This window comes from Bufo bufo, chromosome 5 (genome assembly GCF_905171765.1).
Source record: "Bufo bufo chromosome 5, aBufBuf1.1, whole genome shotgun sequence".
Taxonomy (NCBI): domain Eukaryota; kingdom Metazoa; phylum Chordata; class Amphibia; order Anura; family Bufonidae; genus Bufo; species Bufo bufo.
Window position 1 is genome coordinate 507,478,159 of NC_053393.1, and position 21,216 is coordinate 507,499,374.

Genomic DNA, 21,216 nt, shown 5'->3' on the forward strand with positions numbered 1-21,216 from the left:
TTGTTTATGTATTTATTTAATTTTTATTTATTTTTTATGTTGGAATATACTAGTACTCAGCCTGTAAGCCTTGTACAGGCTTGGCCCTATTACTAGTACAGTCTGCCTTCCCCGATCTCAGCCGGGGGAAGCCGGGCTGGGAAGTGCGCGGCTCCCGGTTTTACCAGGTCACATTTAACCACTGCATCTGTGGGGTTATTTGTCCACGATTGGCATTAACGCCGATTGCAGACATTACCCTTGGGTCTCTCCTGTGTAAAACAGCAGAAACCAGGTTTTCTTTAAAGACCGGGGACTTTCACCGTACATATAAGGCAGAGGTCCAGAAAGGGTTAAACAATCCCCTTTTGTTAGGAGGACCCCCACCCAATAAATAAATAAACTGATTTTGGAGAATTCCACCCCTGCAAGCCTTATCGATAACTTTTAATCTTTTGGGAACCTGCACTAAGTGTTCAATATTACATTTTTCAAACCAGCACCTGGATCTGAACACTTTTGTAATTGCATGTACTGTAACAAAAAATTTTGCATAGTCACTGAGTTATTCAATGAAATGTATCTGTATAGCGCCGCCTGCTCTCTCCTTTTCCTTATTTCTCTGTCCTCAGTTGCTCAGTTCCATCCTTCAATTACCACCAGCTCTATCTTAAAAACTGTAACAGTTACAGGGAGAGGAATGTAGCAGAAAGGACACACCTCTAAGCTGTGATAGGGAGAGAGATGCAGAAGAAAGGACACTCCCACAGAGCTGTAATAGGGAGAGAGCTGCAGAAGTAAGGACTCACCCCCTGAGAAAGTACACACCCCCTGAACCCCCAGGCTGAAGGAAATCTAGCAGAGTCATTGGAGCAATAAATGGGGAGATCTCTGGATCCATGTGAGGTACAGGGCTGGTTTTTACTTTGTTAGAAACAGATTTTCATGTACTAGATGATGTCTGATTTTCATGTTTTACATTAATCATAGAATAATCCCTTTAAGGTCAAAGAACTATATGAAGAATTCTAAAGGCCAATGAAAAAATATCTTGAAAGTATTGCTGTACCTCCTTGGAGTTCTCCACCTTGCATCTAACAACCTCTTTTAATCTTTGATGGCTGATGTACAAAGCCTAAAATGACAAAAACTTGGAGGCCTTTTATTGACGCTTCACTGGCACACATAATTATACATAATAATAATGACATGTAGATAAGACCAAGGATAATGGCTTGCATGTACTGTAGACACTGCTGACTCTCGACCCTGGCAGAACCTCAAGAATGATTGTGGACAAGGCTTTATGGCTTATGTAAATGGAGTGCAGCGGTGGCAATTGAGGTCAGCAAAGTACTAAAATGCTTTAGTTCTGCAATTTTACATAACAAGAATGGTGTGATTACAAGTACTATTCACCGAGCTTGTAGAGTCACTCTCTGCTCTCAGTGTTGGTTTCTAAGTGTCAACCTGTCGCAGTTTGATTACCGCTGGAGAGCGGGGAAAGTCTAATGAGTACATTTTCCCTTTGGTATTCCAGTAAATGGGGGAGCCATAATAGAGAAAATCACATCTATCAGGCACATTGATATTCCAAATACAAGGTGAGATGAGATAACGGCTCGGTGGAGCCCACCCTCTTCTCCTCATTGTCATTTCCTTTCATTTGCCATTTCCCTAAGACAAAGTTTTTCCAAATGATATTTTCAATCACAGAATAATGAGTTGAAGTTACATTTCATTTTGTGTCAGTCATTATGGAGACTATATTTATATGTGTGCTGACGAATATTTTTCAAGCTGGTGAAAAGTAGAACTTGGCTTAGTTGTCCATAGCAACCAATCAGATTCCACCGTTCATTTTTGACAGCTCATTTGGAAAATGAAAGGTGGAATCTGATTGGTTGCTATGGACAACTAAGCCAGTTCTACTTTACACCAGTTTGATAAATGACCCCATATGTTTTTAAAGACTTTAAAGGGGTTATCTAGTATGGATAATGATGGCCTATCCTCAGGATAGGTCATCAATATCAGATCGGCGGGGGTCCAAGTCCCAGCACCCGTGTCGTTGTGGGTCCAGGCGGTCGGACCCCTGCCAAGCTGATATTGATTACCTATCCAGATGATAGTATAAAGGCAAGAAGTGGGTGCACAACCCCCAATAACAAAAACCAACAGATGGGTGCTACACTGCCATACCTATCAATATTCCAGAAACACCAACAGAGCAGATGGTAGGCAACATAAGTGAACACTCCACAGTCCACTATGCATAAATAATTATAACTTTATTAAATATCATAAATGCATACCACATATAACAAACAGCATAAGACCATTTAAACACACAAAGGGGGTGTCCATGATATGCAACCCCCCCAATCCTTGACCCCCAGGTACACAAGTCAATACCAGCGTTAGGTCAGCACAGCAAAATACAAATGGCTAGAAATTACAAAATTTCCCTCACCTGGCTCAGGATGCACTGTCGGGCTTACTATATTATAGCTTTATGTGTGCTATACCTTATAACTGCCATTTCTAGCTGGCAGTAATACATTCATAGTAAGGATATATCCATATAAATAATATGAGTTTCTAAAGCCTCTTGGTCTATGGGATCGACCAAATTGTGGTGGATGGCAACCGCAGGTATATAGCGAATTTTGGGCCGAACCTGCTTAGTTCTAATCAAACTGATCTATCATGTACATGAATATACAAGATTTTGTCACCAGGACCCAAAGGTCACAGCTACAATAGAATAATGGGGATGATGAGGCTGCTAATGTCCTTTCCATGGGGACATTGTTTTAGCGTTTCACCTTGCAGTGATATTTACTATAATTATTGAAACGCCTACACTTCTATCCCAGTGGCTGTGATATTCCAAAATTTATGGCAACTATCCCACAAAAATGTAAGTCCTCACACCGCTCCTTTGAAAAAAATAAATAAAAAAACATATGGTTGTCAGAAAATAGCTGTAGCTGTACATTTTTAAAAAGATGGCAACATCAAGTATACATATGTTGAATGTTAATTAATAACTATTATGACAAGTATTGCTCTTCAAAAGTAGAGAAATTCAAATGTAGAAAATTTTTATTTTTCCCAAATTTTCGGTAAAATTTGGATTTTTTAATGAATAAAGATTAGGGTTGAGCGAACCCGAACTGTAAAGTTCGGGTTCGTACCGAACTTTAGGATTTTTGGACCCTGAACATTTTCGTAAAAGTTCGGGTTCGGGTTCAGTGTTCGGAGCTTTATTGGCATTTTTTCAAAGGCTGCACAGCAGCCAATCAACAAGCGTCATACTACTTGCCCCAAGAGGCCTAATGGCATGGCTGTGATTGGCCAGAGCAGCATGTGACCCAGCCTCTATATAAGCTGGAGTCACATAGCGCTGCACGTCACTCTGCTGTTACAAGTGTAGGGAGAGGATGATGCTGGACTTGTGATTTCAGGGAGAGCATAGGAGAGAATCTAACTCAGCGATCTACCTAGAAATAGTTGTGTGGGTGCAGGACACAATCGTTTTACCCTGCCCTGAGCCCATTGACCAAAAATACTATACTATTTTATGCATGCTCAGTGCACCAGCACTGCATCTGAGCTTTTGGGACATTGCAAATCACCATTTGTTAGGGGCAAACTACAACATCTGGATTAGTCAGTGTGCAATTTAAGGTAGAAATACACCCATCATTTTCTGGGGTTTGAAAAACACATTTTTTTTCATAAAAAAAGTATTTGCCAGATCTGCAAGTGTTAAATTCAAGTTTAATATATACAGCATTCATATTCTGTTAGCAAAAAAAGACTTTTTGGGCAATCTACAACATCTGTACACTGCGTGCAGAATTATTAGGCAAATGAGTACTTTGACCACATCATCCTCTTTATGCATGTTGTCTTACTCCAAGCTGTATAGGCTCGAAAGCCTACTACCAATTAAGCATATTAGGTGATGTGCATCTCTGTAATGAGAAGGGGTGTGGTCTAATGACATCAACACCCTATATTAGGTGTGCATAATTATTAGGCAACTTCCTTTCCTTTGGCAAAATGGGTCAAAAAAAGGACTTGACAGGCTCAGAAAAGTCAAAAATAGTGAGATATCTTGCAGAGGGATGCAGCACTCTTAAAATTGCAAAGCTTCTGAAGCGTGATCATCGAACAATCAAGCGTTTCATTCAAAATAGTCAACAGGGTCACAAGAAGCGTGTGTAAAAACCAAGGCGCAAAATAACTGCCCATGAACTGAGAAAAGTCAAGCGTGCAGCTGCCAAGATGCCACTTGCCACCAGTTTGGCCATATTTCAGAGCTGCAACATCACTGGAGTGCCCAAAAGCACAAGGTGTGCAATACTCAGAGACATGGCCAAGGTAAGAAAGGCTGAAAGACGACCACCACTGAACAAGACACACAAGCTGAAACGTCAAGACTGGGCCAAGAAATATCTCAAGACTGATTTTTCTAAGGTTTTAAGGACTGATGAAATGAGAGTGAGTCTTGATGGGCCAGATGGATGGGCCCGTGGCTGGATTGGTAAAGGGCAGAGAGCTCCAGTCCGACTCAGACGCCAGCAAGGTGGAGGTGAAGTACTGGTTTGGGCTGGTATCATCAAAGATGAGCTTGTGGGGCCTTTTCGGGTTGAGGATGGAGTCAAGCTCAACTCCCAGTCCTACTGCCAGTTTCTGGAAGACACCTTCTTCAAGCAGTGGTACAGGAAGAAGTCTGCATCCTTCAAGAAAAACATTATTTTCATGCAGGACAATGCTACATCACACGCGTCCAAGTACTCCACAGCGTGGCTGGAAAAAAAGGGTATAAAAGAAGAAAATCTAATGACATGGCCTCCTTGTTCACCTGATCTGAACCCCATTGAGAACCTGTGGTCCATCATCAAATGTGAGATTTACAAGGAGGGAAAACAGTACACCTCTCTGAACAGTGTCTGGGAGGCTGTGGTTGCTGCTGCACGCAATGTTGATGGTGAACAGATCAAAACACTGACAGAATCCATGGATGGCAGGCTTTTGAGTGTCCTTGCAAAGAAAGGTGGCTATATTGGTCACTGATTTGTTTTTGTTTTGTTTTTGAATGTCAGAAATGTATATTTGTGAATGTTGAGATGTTATATTGGTTTCACTGGTAAAAATAAATAATTGAAATGGGTATATGTTTTTTGTTAAGTTGCCTAATAATTATGCACAGTAATAGTCACCTGCACACACAGATATCCCCCTAAAATAGCTAAAACTAAAAACAAACTAAAAACTACTTACAAAAATATTCAGCTTTGATATTAATGAGTTTTTTGGGTTCATTGAGAACATGGTTGTTGTTCAATAATAAAATTAATCCTCAAAAATACAACTTGCCTAATAATTCTGCACTCCCTGTATTAGTCAGTGTTGTAGATTGACAATGACCCAAAGCATACTGCAAAAGCAACCAAAGAGTATTTTAAGGTAAAGAAGTGGAATGTTATGCAATGGCCAAGTCAATCACCTGACCTGAATCCGATTGAGCATACATTTCACTTGCTGAAGACAAAACTGAAGGGAAAATGCCCCAAGAACAAGCAGGAACTGAAGACAGTTGCAGTAGAGGTCTGGCAGAGCATCACCAGGGATGAAACCCAGCGTCTGGTGATGTCTATGCGTTCCAGACTTCAGGCTGTAATTGACTGCAAAGGATTTGCAACCAAGTATTAAAAAGTGAAAGCTTGATTTATAATTATTATTATGTCCCATTACTTTTGGTCCCTTAACAAGTGGGAGGCACATATGCAAACTGTTGTAATTCCTACACCGTTCACCTGATTTGGATGTAAATACCCTCAAATTAATGCTGACAGTCTGCAGTTAAAGCACATCTTGTTTGTTTCATTTCAAATCCATTGTGGTGGTGTATAGAGCCAAAAATGTTAGAATTGTGTCGATGTCCCAATGATTATGGACCTGACTGTACATCCTTTTTGTGAAAAGATATATTTACTTCAGGCCTACACTGGTTCAGACCGTGTGAGATACCCCCTTACATACAGGGGTTTGAATCAGGCATTTGAAATACAGCCATTTGAAATACAGCCATTTTGTGCAAAGAAATCTTTAATTGAGGCCTAGTCTGGTTCAGGCCGTGTGAGATTCACCCTTTACATACTGTCGTTCTTTTTTACTATTAATTAAACACCCATTTAGGGCAAGATCCTAAATTCAAAAAATATGAGGAGAGCATCAAATAAGGGACGTGGCCCAGGTCGTGGTGCTGCTGGTGGAGCTCCTGTTGCAGGGAGAGGACGTGGTCGATCTGTGCCAGCTACACGCACAAGTGAAACCCCTTCCTCAGGTGCGAGTAGGCGACAAAACCTGCAGCGGTATTTGGTCGGGCCTAATGCTGCTCTACAAATGGTGAGGCCTGAACAAGTACAGGCGATAGTAGATTGGGTTGCTGACAGTGGATCCAGTTCCTTCACATTGTCTCCCACCCAGTCTCCTGCTGAAAGACCACAGTTGGCACCTGCAGCCGATGTCCATCAGTCTTTCACCTCACCCCCTTGCAAATCAGCCAAGCAGTCTGAGCCCCAAGTCATGCAGCAGTCTCTTCTGCTTTTTGAAGACTCTGTTAGCAGGGTTTCCCAGGGCCATCCACCTAGCCCTGCCCCAGAAGTGGAAGAGATTGAGTGCACCGATGCCCAACCACTTATTCTTCAAGATGAGTACATGGGAGGACCATCGCAGCACGTCTCGGATGATGGCGAAACACGTCAGGGGTGATGACTGGGTGGAAGATGATGTGGAGGACGATGAGATCCTCGACCCCACATGGAATCAAGGTCATGCGAGTGACCGATGTAGTTCGGAGGAAGAGGCGGTGGTCGCACAGAGCCACCAGCACAGCAGAAGAGGGAGCAGGGTGCAAAAGCGGAGCGGACGTCCTCTAGACAGTACGCCTCCTACTGCCCACCGCAGCAAGGGACCGAGCACAACAAAGCAAGCTCCAAGGAGTTGCCTGGCGTGGCAGTTCTTCAGACAATGTGCTGACGACAAGACACGAGTGGTTTGCACGCTGTGCAATCAGAGCCTGAAGCGAGGCATAAACGTTCTCAACCTGAGCACAACCTGCATGACCAGGCATTTAAGTGCAAAGCACGAGCTGCAGTGGAGTAGACACCTCAAAAACCAAGAAAGGTCTCTGGCTCCTCCTGCTTCCTCTTCTGCTGCAGTCAAGGCCTCTTCATCCACCTCTGGAGTGACAGTGCCACCTGGCACCCCACGAACAGAGGATCTGTCAGCAACACCAACACCTGGGTCACCAAGCATCTCCACAATGTCCCACGGAAGCGTTCAGCTTACCATATCCCAAACGCTGGAGAGGAAGAGGAAGAACCCCCCTACCCACCCGCGATCCCTAGCCCTGAATGCCAGCATTTATAAATTACTTGCCTTTGAAATGCTGTCATTCTGTCTGGTGGAGACGGGTAGTTTTAAAGGCCTTATGGCGGTGGCTGTCCCACAGTACGTCGTGCCCAGCTGTCAGTACTTTTCAAGGCGAGCCATCCCTTCCCTTCACAACCAAGTAGGGGACAAAATCAGGTGTGCACTGTGCAACGCCATCTGTGGCAAGGTGCACCTGACTACGGATACGTGGACCAGTAAGCACGGTCAGGGCCGTTATATCTCCATAACAGCACACTGGGTAAATGCAGTGGCGGCTGGGCCTGAGGCGAATAGCAGTTTGGCGCATGTCCTTCCACCACTGAGGATTGCAGGGCGCTTCAGTTTGCCTCCTGTTGTTTCCTCCTCCTACTCTGCTTCCTCATTCTCTACCAGCTCCTCATCCGGTCAGCGTAATCTCGTAGCAGCTCTGGGACTAGCCGGTTTGATGCACATCCCTTGCCTGGCGCATGTGCTGAATTTTGTGGTGAAGAGATTCCTTTCAAATTACCCCGACATGTCAGAGCTGCTGCATAAAGTGCGGGCCGTCTCTGCGCGCTTTCGGCATTCTCACCCTGTTGCTGCTCGCCTGTCAGCGCTGCAGCGTAACTTCGGCCTTCCCGCTCACCGCCTCATATGCGACGTGCCCACAAGGTGGAACTCCACCTTGCACATGCTGGAGAGACTGTGCGAGCAGCAGCAGGCGATAGTGTAGTTTCAGCTGCAGCATGCACGGGTGAGTCGCTCGGCGGAACAGCCTCACTTAACCACCAATGACTGGGCCTCCATGCGAGACCTGTGTTCCTTGTTGAGCTGTTTCGAGTACTCCACCAACATGGCCAGTGCCGATAGCGCCGCTCTCAGCGTTACTATCCCACTTCTATGCCTCCTTGAAAAAACGCTCATGGCGATGATGGAAAAGGATGTGGCACAGGAGGAGGAGGAGGAAGAGGGATCCTTTCATAGGGTTTCCGGTCAGTCATTCCCAAGTGGCTCCGAGGGTGGGTTCCTGCACCCACAAACGCCAGGTACACAATTGTCCAGCCAGGGCACAGTTCTGGAGGATGAGGAGGGGGAGGAGGAGGAGATGGAGGAGGAGGAACCATGTTCACAGCAGGGTGGCACCCAGCATTGCCATCACTGGTGCGTGGATAGGGGAATACAGAGGACACATACAATACACCTCCCACAGAGGACAGCTTTTAGTTGCCTCTGGGCAGCCTTGCACACATGATTACATGCTGCAGTGTCTCCGCACTGACCGCTGAGTTGCCCACATTCTAACTTGTGCTGATTACTGGGTGGCCACGCTGCTGGATCCCCGTTACAAGGACAACGTACTGTCCTTAATTCCGTCACTGGAGCGTGATCGTAAGATGCGCGAGTACAAGCGCACGCTGGTAGACGCGCGGCTGGTGGCATTCCCACCTGACAGCGGGGGCAAAGTGGAAGAACAAGGCGAAGGCAGAGGAAGAGGTCGCCAATGCAGCTGGGGCACCGCCAGCACCTCAGAAGGCAGGGTTAGCATGGCCGACATGTGGAAAAGCTTTGTCAGCACGCCACAACAACCAGCACCACCAGCTGATATGGAACGTCATAGCAGGAGGCAGCATTTCACCAACATGGTGGATCAGTATGTGTGCACACGCCTACACGTACTGAATGACGGGTCTGCCCCTTCAACTTCTGGGTCTCCAAATTGGGCACATGGCCTGAGCTTGCCCTTTAAGCCTTGGAGGTGCTGGCCTGCCCTGCAGCCAGTGTATTATCTGAACCTGTGTTTAGCACGGCAGGAAGCGTCATTACAGACAAGCGCAGCCGCCTGTCCACAGCCAACGTGGACAAGCTCACGTTCATTAAAATGAACCAGGCTTGGATCCCACAGGACTTGTCTGTACCTTGTGCAGTATAGACATTTATACCACCATCAAACATACATTCTTGTACTCAAGTCAAGTGCAATGATTCTTTGTTTTCTTTTTTTTTTATTTGTTACAATATTTTGGGAACTACCTACCCCAAAAAAAAAACAAAAAAAAAAACATTGTTGACTATCTCCTCCTCCTCCATTGCTGCCTCCACCTACAACACCACATTCACCGCCTCCTCAACCTCCGACTCCATATCCACCTCCTTCTCTGAGTTGCAGGTTAATAATTTGTAATTTTTAGTTCTTTTATTTCATTCTAAGTTATTTCCCTATCCACATTTGTTTGCAGAGCAGTTGCCATGCTCTTAAGCACATTTTACTGCCTTTTACACCCCTCTAGCCTTTTCAAGGACTATTTTATATCCATTTTAATGCAAAAAAAGTGCCAATTTTAGTGCCCTAAATTGAAAAATTCTTATTTTCAATTGTCGGGTGACATTTTACCATTTTTGGCGTATACAAACCCCTGCTGAGCCTGGGTGACGGGGGCCTAAATCTCTCAAAATCCTCTGTTCTATTGCTGGGTGACAAGATCCCCCTTTTGCCGTGACTGAACCCCTGCTGTGCCTGGTGACAGGGGCCTAAATCTCTCAAAATCCTCTGTTCTATTGCTGGGTGACATGAACCCCCTTTTGCCGTGAATGAACCCCTGCTCTGCATTGCTGACAGGGAACAAAATTTAGTGAAAACATCTGTTACTGATTGGAAGATGTGCGACTACAAGCGCACGCTGATGATAGCATTCCCACCTGACAGCGGGGGCACAGTGGAAGCACAAGGCGAAGGCAGAGGAGGAGGAAGAGGTCGCCAACGCAGCTGGGGCACCACCAGCACCTGAGAAGGCAGGGTTAGCATGGCCCAAATGTGGAAAAGCTTTGTCAGCCTTGGAGGTGCTGACCTGCCCTGCAGCCAGTGTATAGTGTGAACGTGTGTTTAGCACGGCAGAGAGCATTATCACAGGCCACAACCAATGTGGACAAGCTTACGTTTATTAAAATGAACCAGGCATGGATCCCACAGGACTTGTCCGTACCTTGTGCAGAATAGACATTTATACCAGCCTCACCCATACATTCTTGTACTCAAGTGCACTTATTCTTAGTTTTATTTTGTTATATGTCCCAATATTTTGGGGGATACCCCAATTTAAAAATAAAAAATAACACAAATCAGTGTTGGCTACCTACTCCTCCTTCACCTCAACCTACACCGCCACATCCACCCATCCACCGCCTCCTCAACCTCCTACTCCTAGATCCAGATTGTTATTTTAAATTTTTCTGTATTTTATGTTATTTTAAGTCATTTCCCTATCCACATTTGTTTTGCAGAACAGTTGCCATGCTCTTAAGCACATTTTGATGCCTTTTGCAGCCCTCTAGCCCTTTCCAGGACTATTTTAGAGCCATTTTAGTGCCTAAAAGTTCAGGTCCCCATTGACTTCAACGGGGTTCGGGTTCGGGGTCAAGTTCGGGTCCTGAACCCGAACTTTTTTTTCAAGTTCAGCCGAACTTGTCGAACCCGAACATCCAGGTGTCCGCTGAACTCTAATAAAGATCTAATATATAAAGCTGAGTGTATGTGTGTGTGTGTGCATGAGGAGCTCCGATATGTTCCTGACTGGAAGATATTGGCAAAGTTCTCAGCTTTTAACATCGGCCTGAGGGATTGGCTACCGTAGTATTGTCAGTTGCGTATCATTTTGGTGCATTTTTTTCAGTGATTTGTGTGTGTATGTCCGCTAAAGGAATCTGCGCCGTGGCATTTACAATCAAGAAATTTGGCACACAGGTACATCAGGTGTCCGGGAAGGTTTTAGACCAGGTCTCAACTCTCTAGGACGTACTGTTTCTGAGATATTCCCAAAAATGCATTAGCCAATAGAAGCTTGGTCACATGACCCTTATCAGCCAATAGAATCTCGCAGGTCCTCCAGTCTCCACATACACAGTTTTACTCCAGTTTTCCATAACAACCCAGCCATTTTTCTCCACCATCTGTCACCAGGATAATTGCTATTGAAGTAAAGCCATGGCCTAATAGCACTTAGTACCTTATTTCAATATATGCCTTTGTTCCAGCAATAGATGTTTTTATCCTCTGAAAATCCAGTTTATTTGGTATGCAAATGAGCCAGTAAGATGCCCAGAGGGGCGTCACTCTTGCAGGAAGGAGCCCAGACATGCCCCCTGCAACAATGTGTCCACCCTCAAAAGACTTAAAACCCCTCCCCCACGTCCAGCTAAGTCACACCCCTTATCTGGTTAGGCCACGCCCCTCCCACTAGTGAGCCGATGGGGATTGAAAAAAATGAAGGTAAAAATCAACTTCTGTCAGCTGCAGGGGTGGGAGGGAGAGTGACTTTCTGCCTGCAGCTCACACTCAGACATTACCGTGCTGCTGTCTTACAGTGAGCTGTTCAAAAGGACACACCCCCAATCCGGTTACACCACGCCCCCTCCCATTCTTTCGCCGACTGAGATTGAAAAAATGAAGTCCCGATTAGCCACACCCAGATCTGGTTAGGTTACGCCCCCTCCCACTCCTGAGCCAAGAGGGATTGAAAAAATGAAGGTAAAAATCAACTTCTGTCAGCTGCCTACAGAGGTGTGAGGGAGGGTGACTTTTTTCCCTGCAGCTCACACTCAGACAGTACAGTGCTGCAGTCTTAGAGTGAGCTGTTCAAAAGGACACGCCCCTGATCCAGTAATGGCCACTGTTAAGGGGGCGGGCCCCTGTGGAGGTCACTGTCAAGAGGGGTGGTATGCTGTGAAAGTCACTGTTAAAGGGGAAGGCTGCTGTAAAGGTCAAAGTTAAGGGGGTGGGCTGCTGTGGAGGTCCACTTTTAAGGGACGGGGCACTGAGGGGGGGGGGGGGGGCTGTGGAGATCACTGTTTTGGGGGCGGGGTGCTGTAGATGTCACTGTTATAGTGGATAGTGTTGATATATTTTAACGACACACACAAACATTAAATGAAATAGATTAAATATACCCGGGTCCTTCAGCTAGTAAAACATATAGACCAACATTTGACACTAACATGCAGTACGATGTGTCACATGAAAAAAAATCTGAATTGCTGTGTTAGGAATGTGAAAACTGGATATGTCTGGAAGGGGGTTAAAGTTCACATTGGAAGACATTTATAGGATGCAATATTTTTTAACTTTTTAAACACTTTAAGGATTTGCATGTAGGAAATATATCAAGATTTTCATTCCAGGGAATAGAAAAGGTATTTAAAGAATTGTCCAAGTTAAATACAAACTTAGGGAGCCCCTGTAAATGTGCTAGGTACCAAAGAGTCATTACTCACCCTTTATCTCCCCTGCTTCTTCCTGTTACGGTTCCATGGAGCAGAGGCATCTGGTTGCCAGAGGAACCAGATCAGTTGGGTGGCCTGCTCTGAAATCTGAGCCCCAAGCCAATGATGTGGTGCGCCGGGGATCCAGACTGTCAGAACGCACAGCTGGCAGCTCCACCCGGTGTGCAGGGACACCGGCATGAGCTATTCCTGGCTTAGTACAAACGATCGGAGCCTTCATGTGTACTACCCCAGAGTGGCACTATCATTCCTTTACCCTGCTACTGTCGCTAATGAATAACATTAATGTCATCTGTGTATTTATTCTAGGTCCTTTACACTGTATATTCATAAAAGTGCTATGAAACTGTTATGTTCATGTAATGTACCTGGTTCACCAGCAGGTGGCAGCGGATATGACAGAGAGATCTTTAGATAGAATGGAACTTACCATTCCATTCTCCCCCTTTTGGGCAGAAGTGAGCTAGTACTGCTTCCTACCAAGGGGGGAGTTGCAGGTAACTAGAGTATGTTCTAGTCGTGTTGGGAGCAGACGAGTCAAGCTGTAGCAATGAGGGGAAGGTTCCCCTCCTGTAGCAGGAGTTTCTCCAGGGAAAAAACTCTTAGAGCACCATAACTTCTTACAGTTTACAGACAGAGGGGGTCAACAGTCAAAGGCACCCCACTCCAAAGGTACCAGAATCTCTACAGAGTCCAGTAATCAGACCAACACCAGAGATTAGCACAGCAGAGAAAGATAAAGCAAGGGATTCAAGTTTGCCTGCCAGTTTACTCCAAAACCTGCTGGAGCCAAGAGAACTATCACTTCTTGTCTGGATGTAAGTTTATTCAATTAAAGCTGTTGAACTATTCCAAGTCTGGATTCTAACTCCATCAACTATCACTCTCCCCTTTATTGCTTTGCAGTCTAACCCTGGGGACCAGGTAGGAGCACTGTGACACACACAAGAATATTAGGGCAGCATCACCACTCGGCATTCCTAAAAACCTGGGACACGATCAGCCCTGGGGGGCGGCACGTTGCGCATGTGCAGGTGTCAGTGAATTTACTGTACGACTACCCTCTTTGTGTTTGTCTGTTTGTTGTTCCCTGTTTGTGTGTTGCCTTCACACATATTTCTGTGTAATGACTGCCGCCCAGTTGTGGAGTTGCTGCCTACGGTTACCATACAAGTAGATAGGGATAATGAATCCAGTAAGTTTTAGGGCTGCACTATCTCTGTTTGTTTCCAGTGCTGTGATCTGGTCCTCCCCGCAATCTTCTTGGCTGCATTGATGATGTTCTGTGCACCCAGGTCACATCCTGGCCTCAGCAGTATATGGGACATCACTGCTGGGTCCTGTGGTCAGGTGCAGCGATGACCTGCGAGCACAAATGTCACTGTTGCAGCCAGGAAGACAAACAGTAGTGGGGAGGACAGGAGTACCATATTTTTCGCTTTATAAGACGCACCTGATTATAAGACGCACCTAGGTTTTTGAGAAAGAAAATAAGGAAAAAAATATTTTGTACCAAAAGGTGTGCTTTTGGTGGATTTTGAACTAATGGTGGTCTGGGAATGACATTGTTATAGGGGACCTGTGGATGACAATTTTATGGAGGATCTGTGGCTGACGCACTGTTATGGGGGATCTGTGGGTGACAAACTGTTATGGGGGATCTGTGGCTGACAAACTGTTATGGGGGATCTGTGGCTGATGCACAGTTATGGAGGACCTGTGGATGACACACTGTTATGGGGAATCTGTGGATGTCACACTGTTATGGGGATCTGTGGATGACACACTGTTATGGGGGATCTGTGGATGATGCACTGTTATGGGGGATGTGTGCTGTGACAGATAGGGCCATGAGGGGGACCAGCATAAGATGCTATATGTGTGAATGACACAAATATAGCATCTCATGCTGCCCTCATGGCCCTATGTTTCACAGCATTACTTTATTAATATGTGTCCCATTAAACTCTGCGCACAGCAGTCTCTTTGTATGTAAAGTCTATTTCTTTAATGCTGAAACAATCGCTCTCCTTTGATAAACTAGCCTAATTGCCTGAAACAGTACTCACTCTATGAATGCAGCGGTCTGGCTGGAGCGTGACGTCACTCAGTCAGTCACGCTCCTCCCGTGCAGCCTGGTGTAATACAGTGACTGCAAGAAGGACTAAATAAGGCCAGGAACTGGCTAGCACATAACCACCTCAAACTCAACCCGACCAAGACTGAGCTTATTGCACTACATAAAACACCTGAGGCTGCCGCCCCGTCTATCTTTGGGGAAAACGTTGCCATCGCCACACAAGGAAAGAGTCTGGGGATAATTTTGGATCAAGAAATGAGCCTCCGTCCCCAGATTAAAGAAGTAATACGGAAAGCAAACTTCGCCCTATTCCTTCTAAAAAAAAAGCCCTACCGTTTCTCCCCAACACATGCAGACAGGTCGTGGTGGGAGCGCTAGTCAACTCTCACCTGGACTATGGCAATGCAATGTATGCGGGGCTACCAGAGAAAGATCTGAGAGCTTTGCAACTCTGTCAAAACAGAGCCATCCGGCTCATCAAGAAACTAGACTGGACAGACTTTGTTACAAAAGCACGCAGGGAACTCCACTGGCTCCCAGTGAAAGAGAGAGTGCAGTTTAAGCTGTGCTGCTTAACACACAAAGCTCTCTACAAAACAGGCCCCATCTATCTGCAAAAAAAGATAACACGTTACCATCCTCCTAGAGAACTGAAATCCACCTCAGCCTCCCTTTTGTCGGTGCCAAGAACCCGCCTCAAGACAAGGGGGGACAGACGTTTCTCAGTATTAGCCCCCAAGATCTGGAACTCCCTCCCAGAACATATCAGAACAACACCAGATTACCTGGAATTCAGGAAGCTGGTTAAGACCTGGCTATTTGTGTAGGATGACGTAGGGGCCCACCAATATAGCCGTCCACAAGCGCTTTGATCGGATTGAGTTCCTCTAGAGCGCTATACAAGGACTTAGTAACATAACATAACATAACTGCACCGGGCCCCGCCGCGAGTTGCCCGCCTCCAGCCCCTCCTCCCACCCCGCATAACTGTAACTGATGTTTAGCCGTCCACGCTGTGCAGCATACTGGCCTGCGATACATCAGTGTCAGCCATGTAAAAATGACACCATCGCTTTATAAGACGCACTGCCACCCCCCCAAAAAAGTGCGTCTTACAAAGAGAAAAATACGGTATATCGCTTGAAGAAGCAGAGGTGAAAATAGGTAAATAATATCGACCAAGACTGGCCAAAACAGACGCAGGCAAAAATCTGGCACACAAGTTTCTAAAAATACCCCTTTATCTAGCATTTTGCAAATGAAAGTAAATTGTGGTGCCTGCATTTCATATATTTGGTGCAGCAAGCGTGTGCCACAGATTCTGAACCAAATCAAGACAGTGAGGCAGTGAGATTTATATATCTACCACAGTCTGCGAAACATATAGATCGGCCATTGGGTTTCTGATATCATACTGCTTTGAACTACGACGATAAAAACATGGATTTTAACTCACTAGAATTCCTCACTGGTGCTGAAGTTTTTTCTTGGTTGTATTGTAGGGCCATACCTAGCTTTCATGCAGGGTCAGACTGGAGTTCCTTGGGCCCAACAGAGGAAATTATTCTGAGGTCTCAAACCCCATATCAACAATTGATTTTGATTCAAAGATATAGACTCTACTGGCAAGCTACTGGCTCCAAAAGCAGCTCCAAAAGATTTTTTTTCCTGGACCTATGGGGCCCATTATGGTATCAGAGCCTGGGCTCACTGGGGGATCCTCTGGTGGCCAGTCTGAAACTGCTTCCATGGAGCCATTGGAGGTGAGCTGATTACATATTGCTTTCCGCAGTAATTTATGGATTATTCAATGAAACAATATGGCGAACAAAACTGAATTTCTTAAAATGAAAAGATCTGAAAAAGTCAATATAAAGAAAAGTGACATACCTGTTCTGATGTGAAGGCAACCAGTCTTGGGATGGCTGACATTCCTTTCTCTTTAACCTCTGGGAACATCTTGAAACGTGCAATCAACATAGCATACAAGTTAGATATGGCACCACCTGGAGTCCACAGTAATACAACGTTACTTCATCATTGAATGAGTAATACATTGTTCAATAATATGATGATTAGGTACAGTACAGATAAGCATTTGTCTTCACTATTTTTTTTTTTTTACATAAAGACACATAGTATTGCTTGATAAACCATCTCAAATATTCATATAAAAATACATTTAAAGGGGTTGTCTCCTCACTTCAGCAAAAGACATGTATCATGTAGAGAAGGCACTTACTAATGTATTATGATTGTCCATATTGCCTCCTTTGCTGGCTGGATTCATTTTTCTATCACATTATACATAGTGTTGAGTACGAATATTCGAAAAGCTAATTTTTAGCGCGAATATCGGCACTTTGAGAATTTTTCAAATATTTAGAATATAGTGCTATATATTCGTAATGCCGAATATTCATAATTTTTTTTTTAATACAGTACACATCAGGTGATCATCCCTCCCTTCTTCTAGCTTGTGGGCCAATGAGATGGCTTTGTCACAGCTTAGCAACATCCCTAGCAACCAATAGAGAAGTTGCCTACCCCTTACTATACAAGTTGCACGTATTGCGAAAAAATATGCGCACCATTAATTGCCGAAAATTCGCAAGCGCAAATATATTGGAGCACTCTATCTGCATATAAAGCTATTCTAATGTTCTGTCGTGTCAACCATTTTCTCCAGTCTCAGGAAACTTATACCAGCTTGAAAAATGTAGCATAAGTGACGCACGCCGGTATTTCGCACGCATTACGCGAATAATACATTGCCGATTTTTGTAATCAAGAATATAATCTCGAATTCTCAAATTCACGAATATGTGACGAATATTCAACAAAATATTCGTGAAATATCGCAAATTCGAATATTGCCCCTGCTGCTCATCACTAATTATACACTGCTCTTTTTTAGAGTTACGACTAGAGATGATCGAAGTTTTGAAAAATATGATTATGCAGCTTCGCCGAACTTCATCTCGTTACGAATTACTTCGTCACAAATCGCTTTTCATTGTATTGAGCGGGCACAATGATGGGGAATGTGCCTGCTCAGACTCATCTGAGATTCATATTCAGGTGCTCAGGGGGTTAATAAAAAAATTATACATACCTCATCCACTTGATCGCGGAGAGGCCATCCACTCCTGGCTTGATTAAAGAAATCCCGCCAAAGGACATGCGGCGAGCGTGAAGACGTCACCACGTGATCACACTGGCCGCACATGGTGACGTTATCAGTGATGATGTCATGGAGCGCGGCCAGCGTAATCAAATAGTGACGACCAGCGTGATCATGTGGTGATGTCTTCATGCTCGCCGCAGGTCCTTTGGCGGGTTTTTGTCACCACCACTTCTGTGAGAAGGTCTGACAGACGTCCTTCTCTTCCTCTTGCATGATGTTCTTTGTTTTGGTTTCACTTTCTCATCTAATTTTCTTCTCCCAGGTGTCACTTATTTAGACTAATCCTCTTTCCTTTATTTTCCCTCCCATACTGCCTCACTTTGCGGTTTATACTACTTCCTGGATTGAAGTGTTCACTGCTGGAGGCTTCTGCTGCTTGTTCAGATAAGTCCTTTCATGTATTGTGTTTCCTTGCTGGCTTGATTCTAGGTGACCCTGACTCCCTGCGTATGAAGTGCAGGGAGCCGGTGGTCATGTCCCCTCACTATTATAGGGTTTTCAGGTGTCACACAGTCTAGGTACGGGGTCATACAATCGTCTACCTTTGAGACCCTTGTATGTGCTTAGCAGTCATGGTGAGCTCTTAGGGTTTTATAGGGGTCACCTATATGCTCCTTAGTTTAGGATCAAGCCAGTCGGACGTTTATTCATAACTTCCAGCTATCTGCAACATCATCTGTGATAGTTTTCTTCAATCAAGACCGGAGTGGACGGCCTCTCCATGGTCAAGTGAATGAGGGGGAGTACATTTTTTTTATTTTCAGCTGCCATTTTAGGAAAAATTGATTCGTTACCACGAAGCACAAGGAAATTCGGATTTGTGACGGATCAAATTTTTCCTAAACTTTGGATCTAATTCCAGTTTGGATGTGTTGATTTGCTCAACACTAGTTACGAGTCACGACCACCCAGAAATCCAGCAGTGGTGGTCGTGCTTGCACACTATAGGAAAAAGTGCCCGCCTCAATGGTAGCCAGGACCGCAGTAGTGAGCATAGGCACGCATGAGCAGCAGTTTGCATCCTGACCACCTTGTATATCCACTGCAGCGGTGGCCAAAACCTTTGGATACGAGCAGTGGATAATGCGACTGAAAAAATTTATGAAGCCAGCGAAGGAGGCAATATGGACAATCAGAATACATTAGTAAGTGCCTTGTATTAACTTTCTCTACATGATAAATGCTATTTGCTGAACTCATACCCTGTAGTTATTCTCTGAATCTTTCAAGTAAAAATAGTCATAGGAGACCACCAACTGTTATAAATATCAATTTTCAGAGCAATTGGAGCATATATAATTTGGGTAAAATTGTTTCAGACCTGAAGAATAGGACATGCTCTATATTTATGGCGGGGCCGCGGAATGGAGCAACGGTGTGCTGTCCGCATCTTTTGCAGCCCCATTGAAATGAATAGGTCCGCACCCTTTCCGCAAAATTGCGGAATGGATGCAGACTCATTCTTACAGTCATGTGAATGAGCCCTCAGGCTGTTTTACTGATACACTGGGAAACTGAAGCTGCATCCTCCTCCTTTCTTAACATTTATGTAGATTCTGCAGGCAGGGAATGAGGAAGGAAGGCTGCTGAAAAGTAGTAAAGATGCCATTCCTTCTAACATGGCATATTCCAAAATAATATATCATCTTCTAATGATGAGTCTCCTTTAAGTATTGCAATTTAATGTTACGAAATTGATTCTGGTACCCATTTCACTACCGACCCCGTCTGTTTTACCTCTTCCAAACTCAAAGAGCTCTGGGTAAAGCAAGTGAATACTGACTAGCTATCCAGACTGCACAGGCTAACAGGATAAACTTAGTGTAATACTCAGCCACACGTTGCTGGTGGGGATATGGAAGCGCCTACCCTTGATAAATAGAGCTTGATTGTTTGGCCATATTGAATATCCTGAAGGCATACATATTCAAATTATTGTAATTGCTGCTCAGTTGATATTCTGAGGAACTCTCTGAATCACAGATGAGTGAGCAGTGCAGTTGACAGGGGGTGTCCTCAGGATATCATCTGCCTTCATCGGAGAGCAAATTCTTACAGCGTCATGGATGGAAAATGCTCATAGGGAAATAATTAGTAGTGGGAAAAAAAAGGCTTTCGGAAAATTAGTTCATGCAAAGCACTCAGTAAAGATATCTTACGCTAGCCTGAATGGACAAGCATAATGCATAGTTCTTCTAAATGCAGATGATATATAAAAAATAAAATAACTAAAGTACACCAATAAGGAATGGTTTTCACTGGGTTGCTTGCTTTTTCAAAACCTTCTTTTATAGAAGTGTCTCACAAAAATTGTATTAGGAATCTCAATGATCCCCCTGCAGTGCCAGCACAGGAGAAACCAATCTGTAAATGATGTTTGCTAAAAAACCAATGGGATGTCCATTACAGAATAGTATAGTGTACCGCTTAAAGGGCATCTGTCAGTAGTTTTGTACCTATGAAACTGGCTGATCTGTTTCATGTGCACTTGGCAGCTGAAGGCATCTGTGTTGGTCCCATGTTCATATGTGCCTGTGTTTCAGTGAAAAATGATGTTTTAATATATGCAAATGAGCCTCTAGGAGGAACGGGGGCATTGCCGTTACACGTAAAGGCTCTGCGCTCTCTGCAACTGCCGCACCCTCTGCACTTTCATTGACAAGGCAAAGTATGATGTTGCTTTCGATTAAGTTTTAATATATGCAAATGAGCCTCTAGTTGCAGCATCGATCATCATATGTTATTTGATCGAACATGTTCTTTATGGTACTGTAGATTAAATCAAGTTTGTGTCCCACAAAACTTCTTATAGATCTTATTTTGTGGAAGGCAGAAACATATATGGCTCTATGGAAAGATGCAGCATAGACATACAGTAGCAGCGGGGTGTGTCTGCTTTATGGCAGCTGCAATCAGTGGGGGTTAATACAGCCTCCATGTACTGATAGAATACAAGGGAGATGAATTGAAAGCCTCATATGTGTGTATAGTCTATATTACTGTTATTCTGCCTTATCTAGGTTTCTAGTAGTAAAATAAAGCTTACATTAGATCATTCACCCTCTAATAATAAAGAGATGACTCAGATCATTCTTTCCCAGCATATACAGCAAAGCTGATATCGGAGCTACAGAAAACAGACATTTTACTGAGACTGCTCCAAAGGGCACTGGACTATTTTAAGGTTTATACATTTGAATAGTAAAAAGAAAAGCAAGAAAATTGGTTTTAAAAATGATTTATTATTTGAGTAGGGCTAAGATCC

The 21,216-nt window shown here is 44.4% G+C and overlaps 1 protein-coding gene across 1 annotated transcript in view; it reads right to left on the reverse strand.

Annotated features, from left to right (window-relative positions):
- The window catches only part of GAD2 (glutamate decarboxylase 2), a 135,903-nt gene that overhangs the window by 49,222 nt on the left and 65,465 nt on the right, over positions 1–21,216 (reverse strand). Inside the window, exon 7 of the mRNA XM_040433011.1 lies at positions 16,655–16,770. Within this exon, the coding sequence (XP_040288945.1) occupies positions 16,655–16,770 (116 nt within the window). The remainder of the gene's footprint in view (positions 1–16,654; positions 16,771–21,216) is intronic.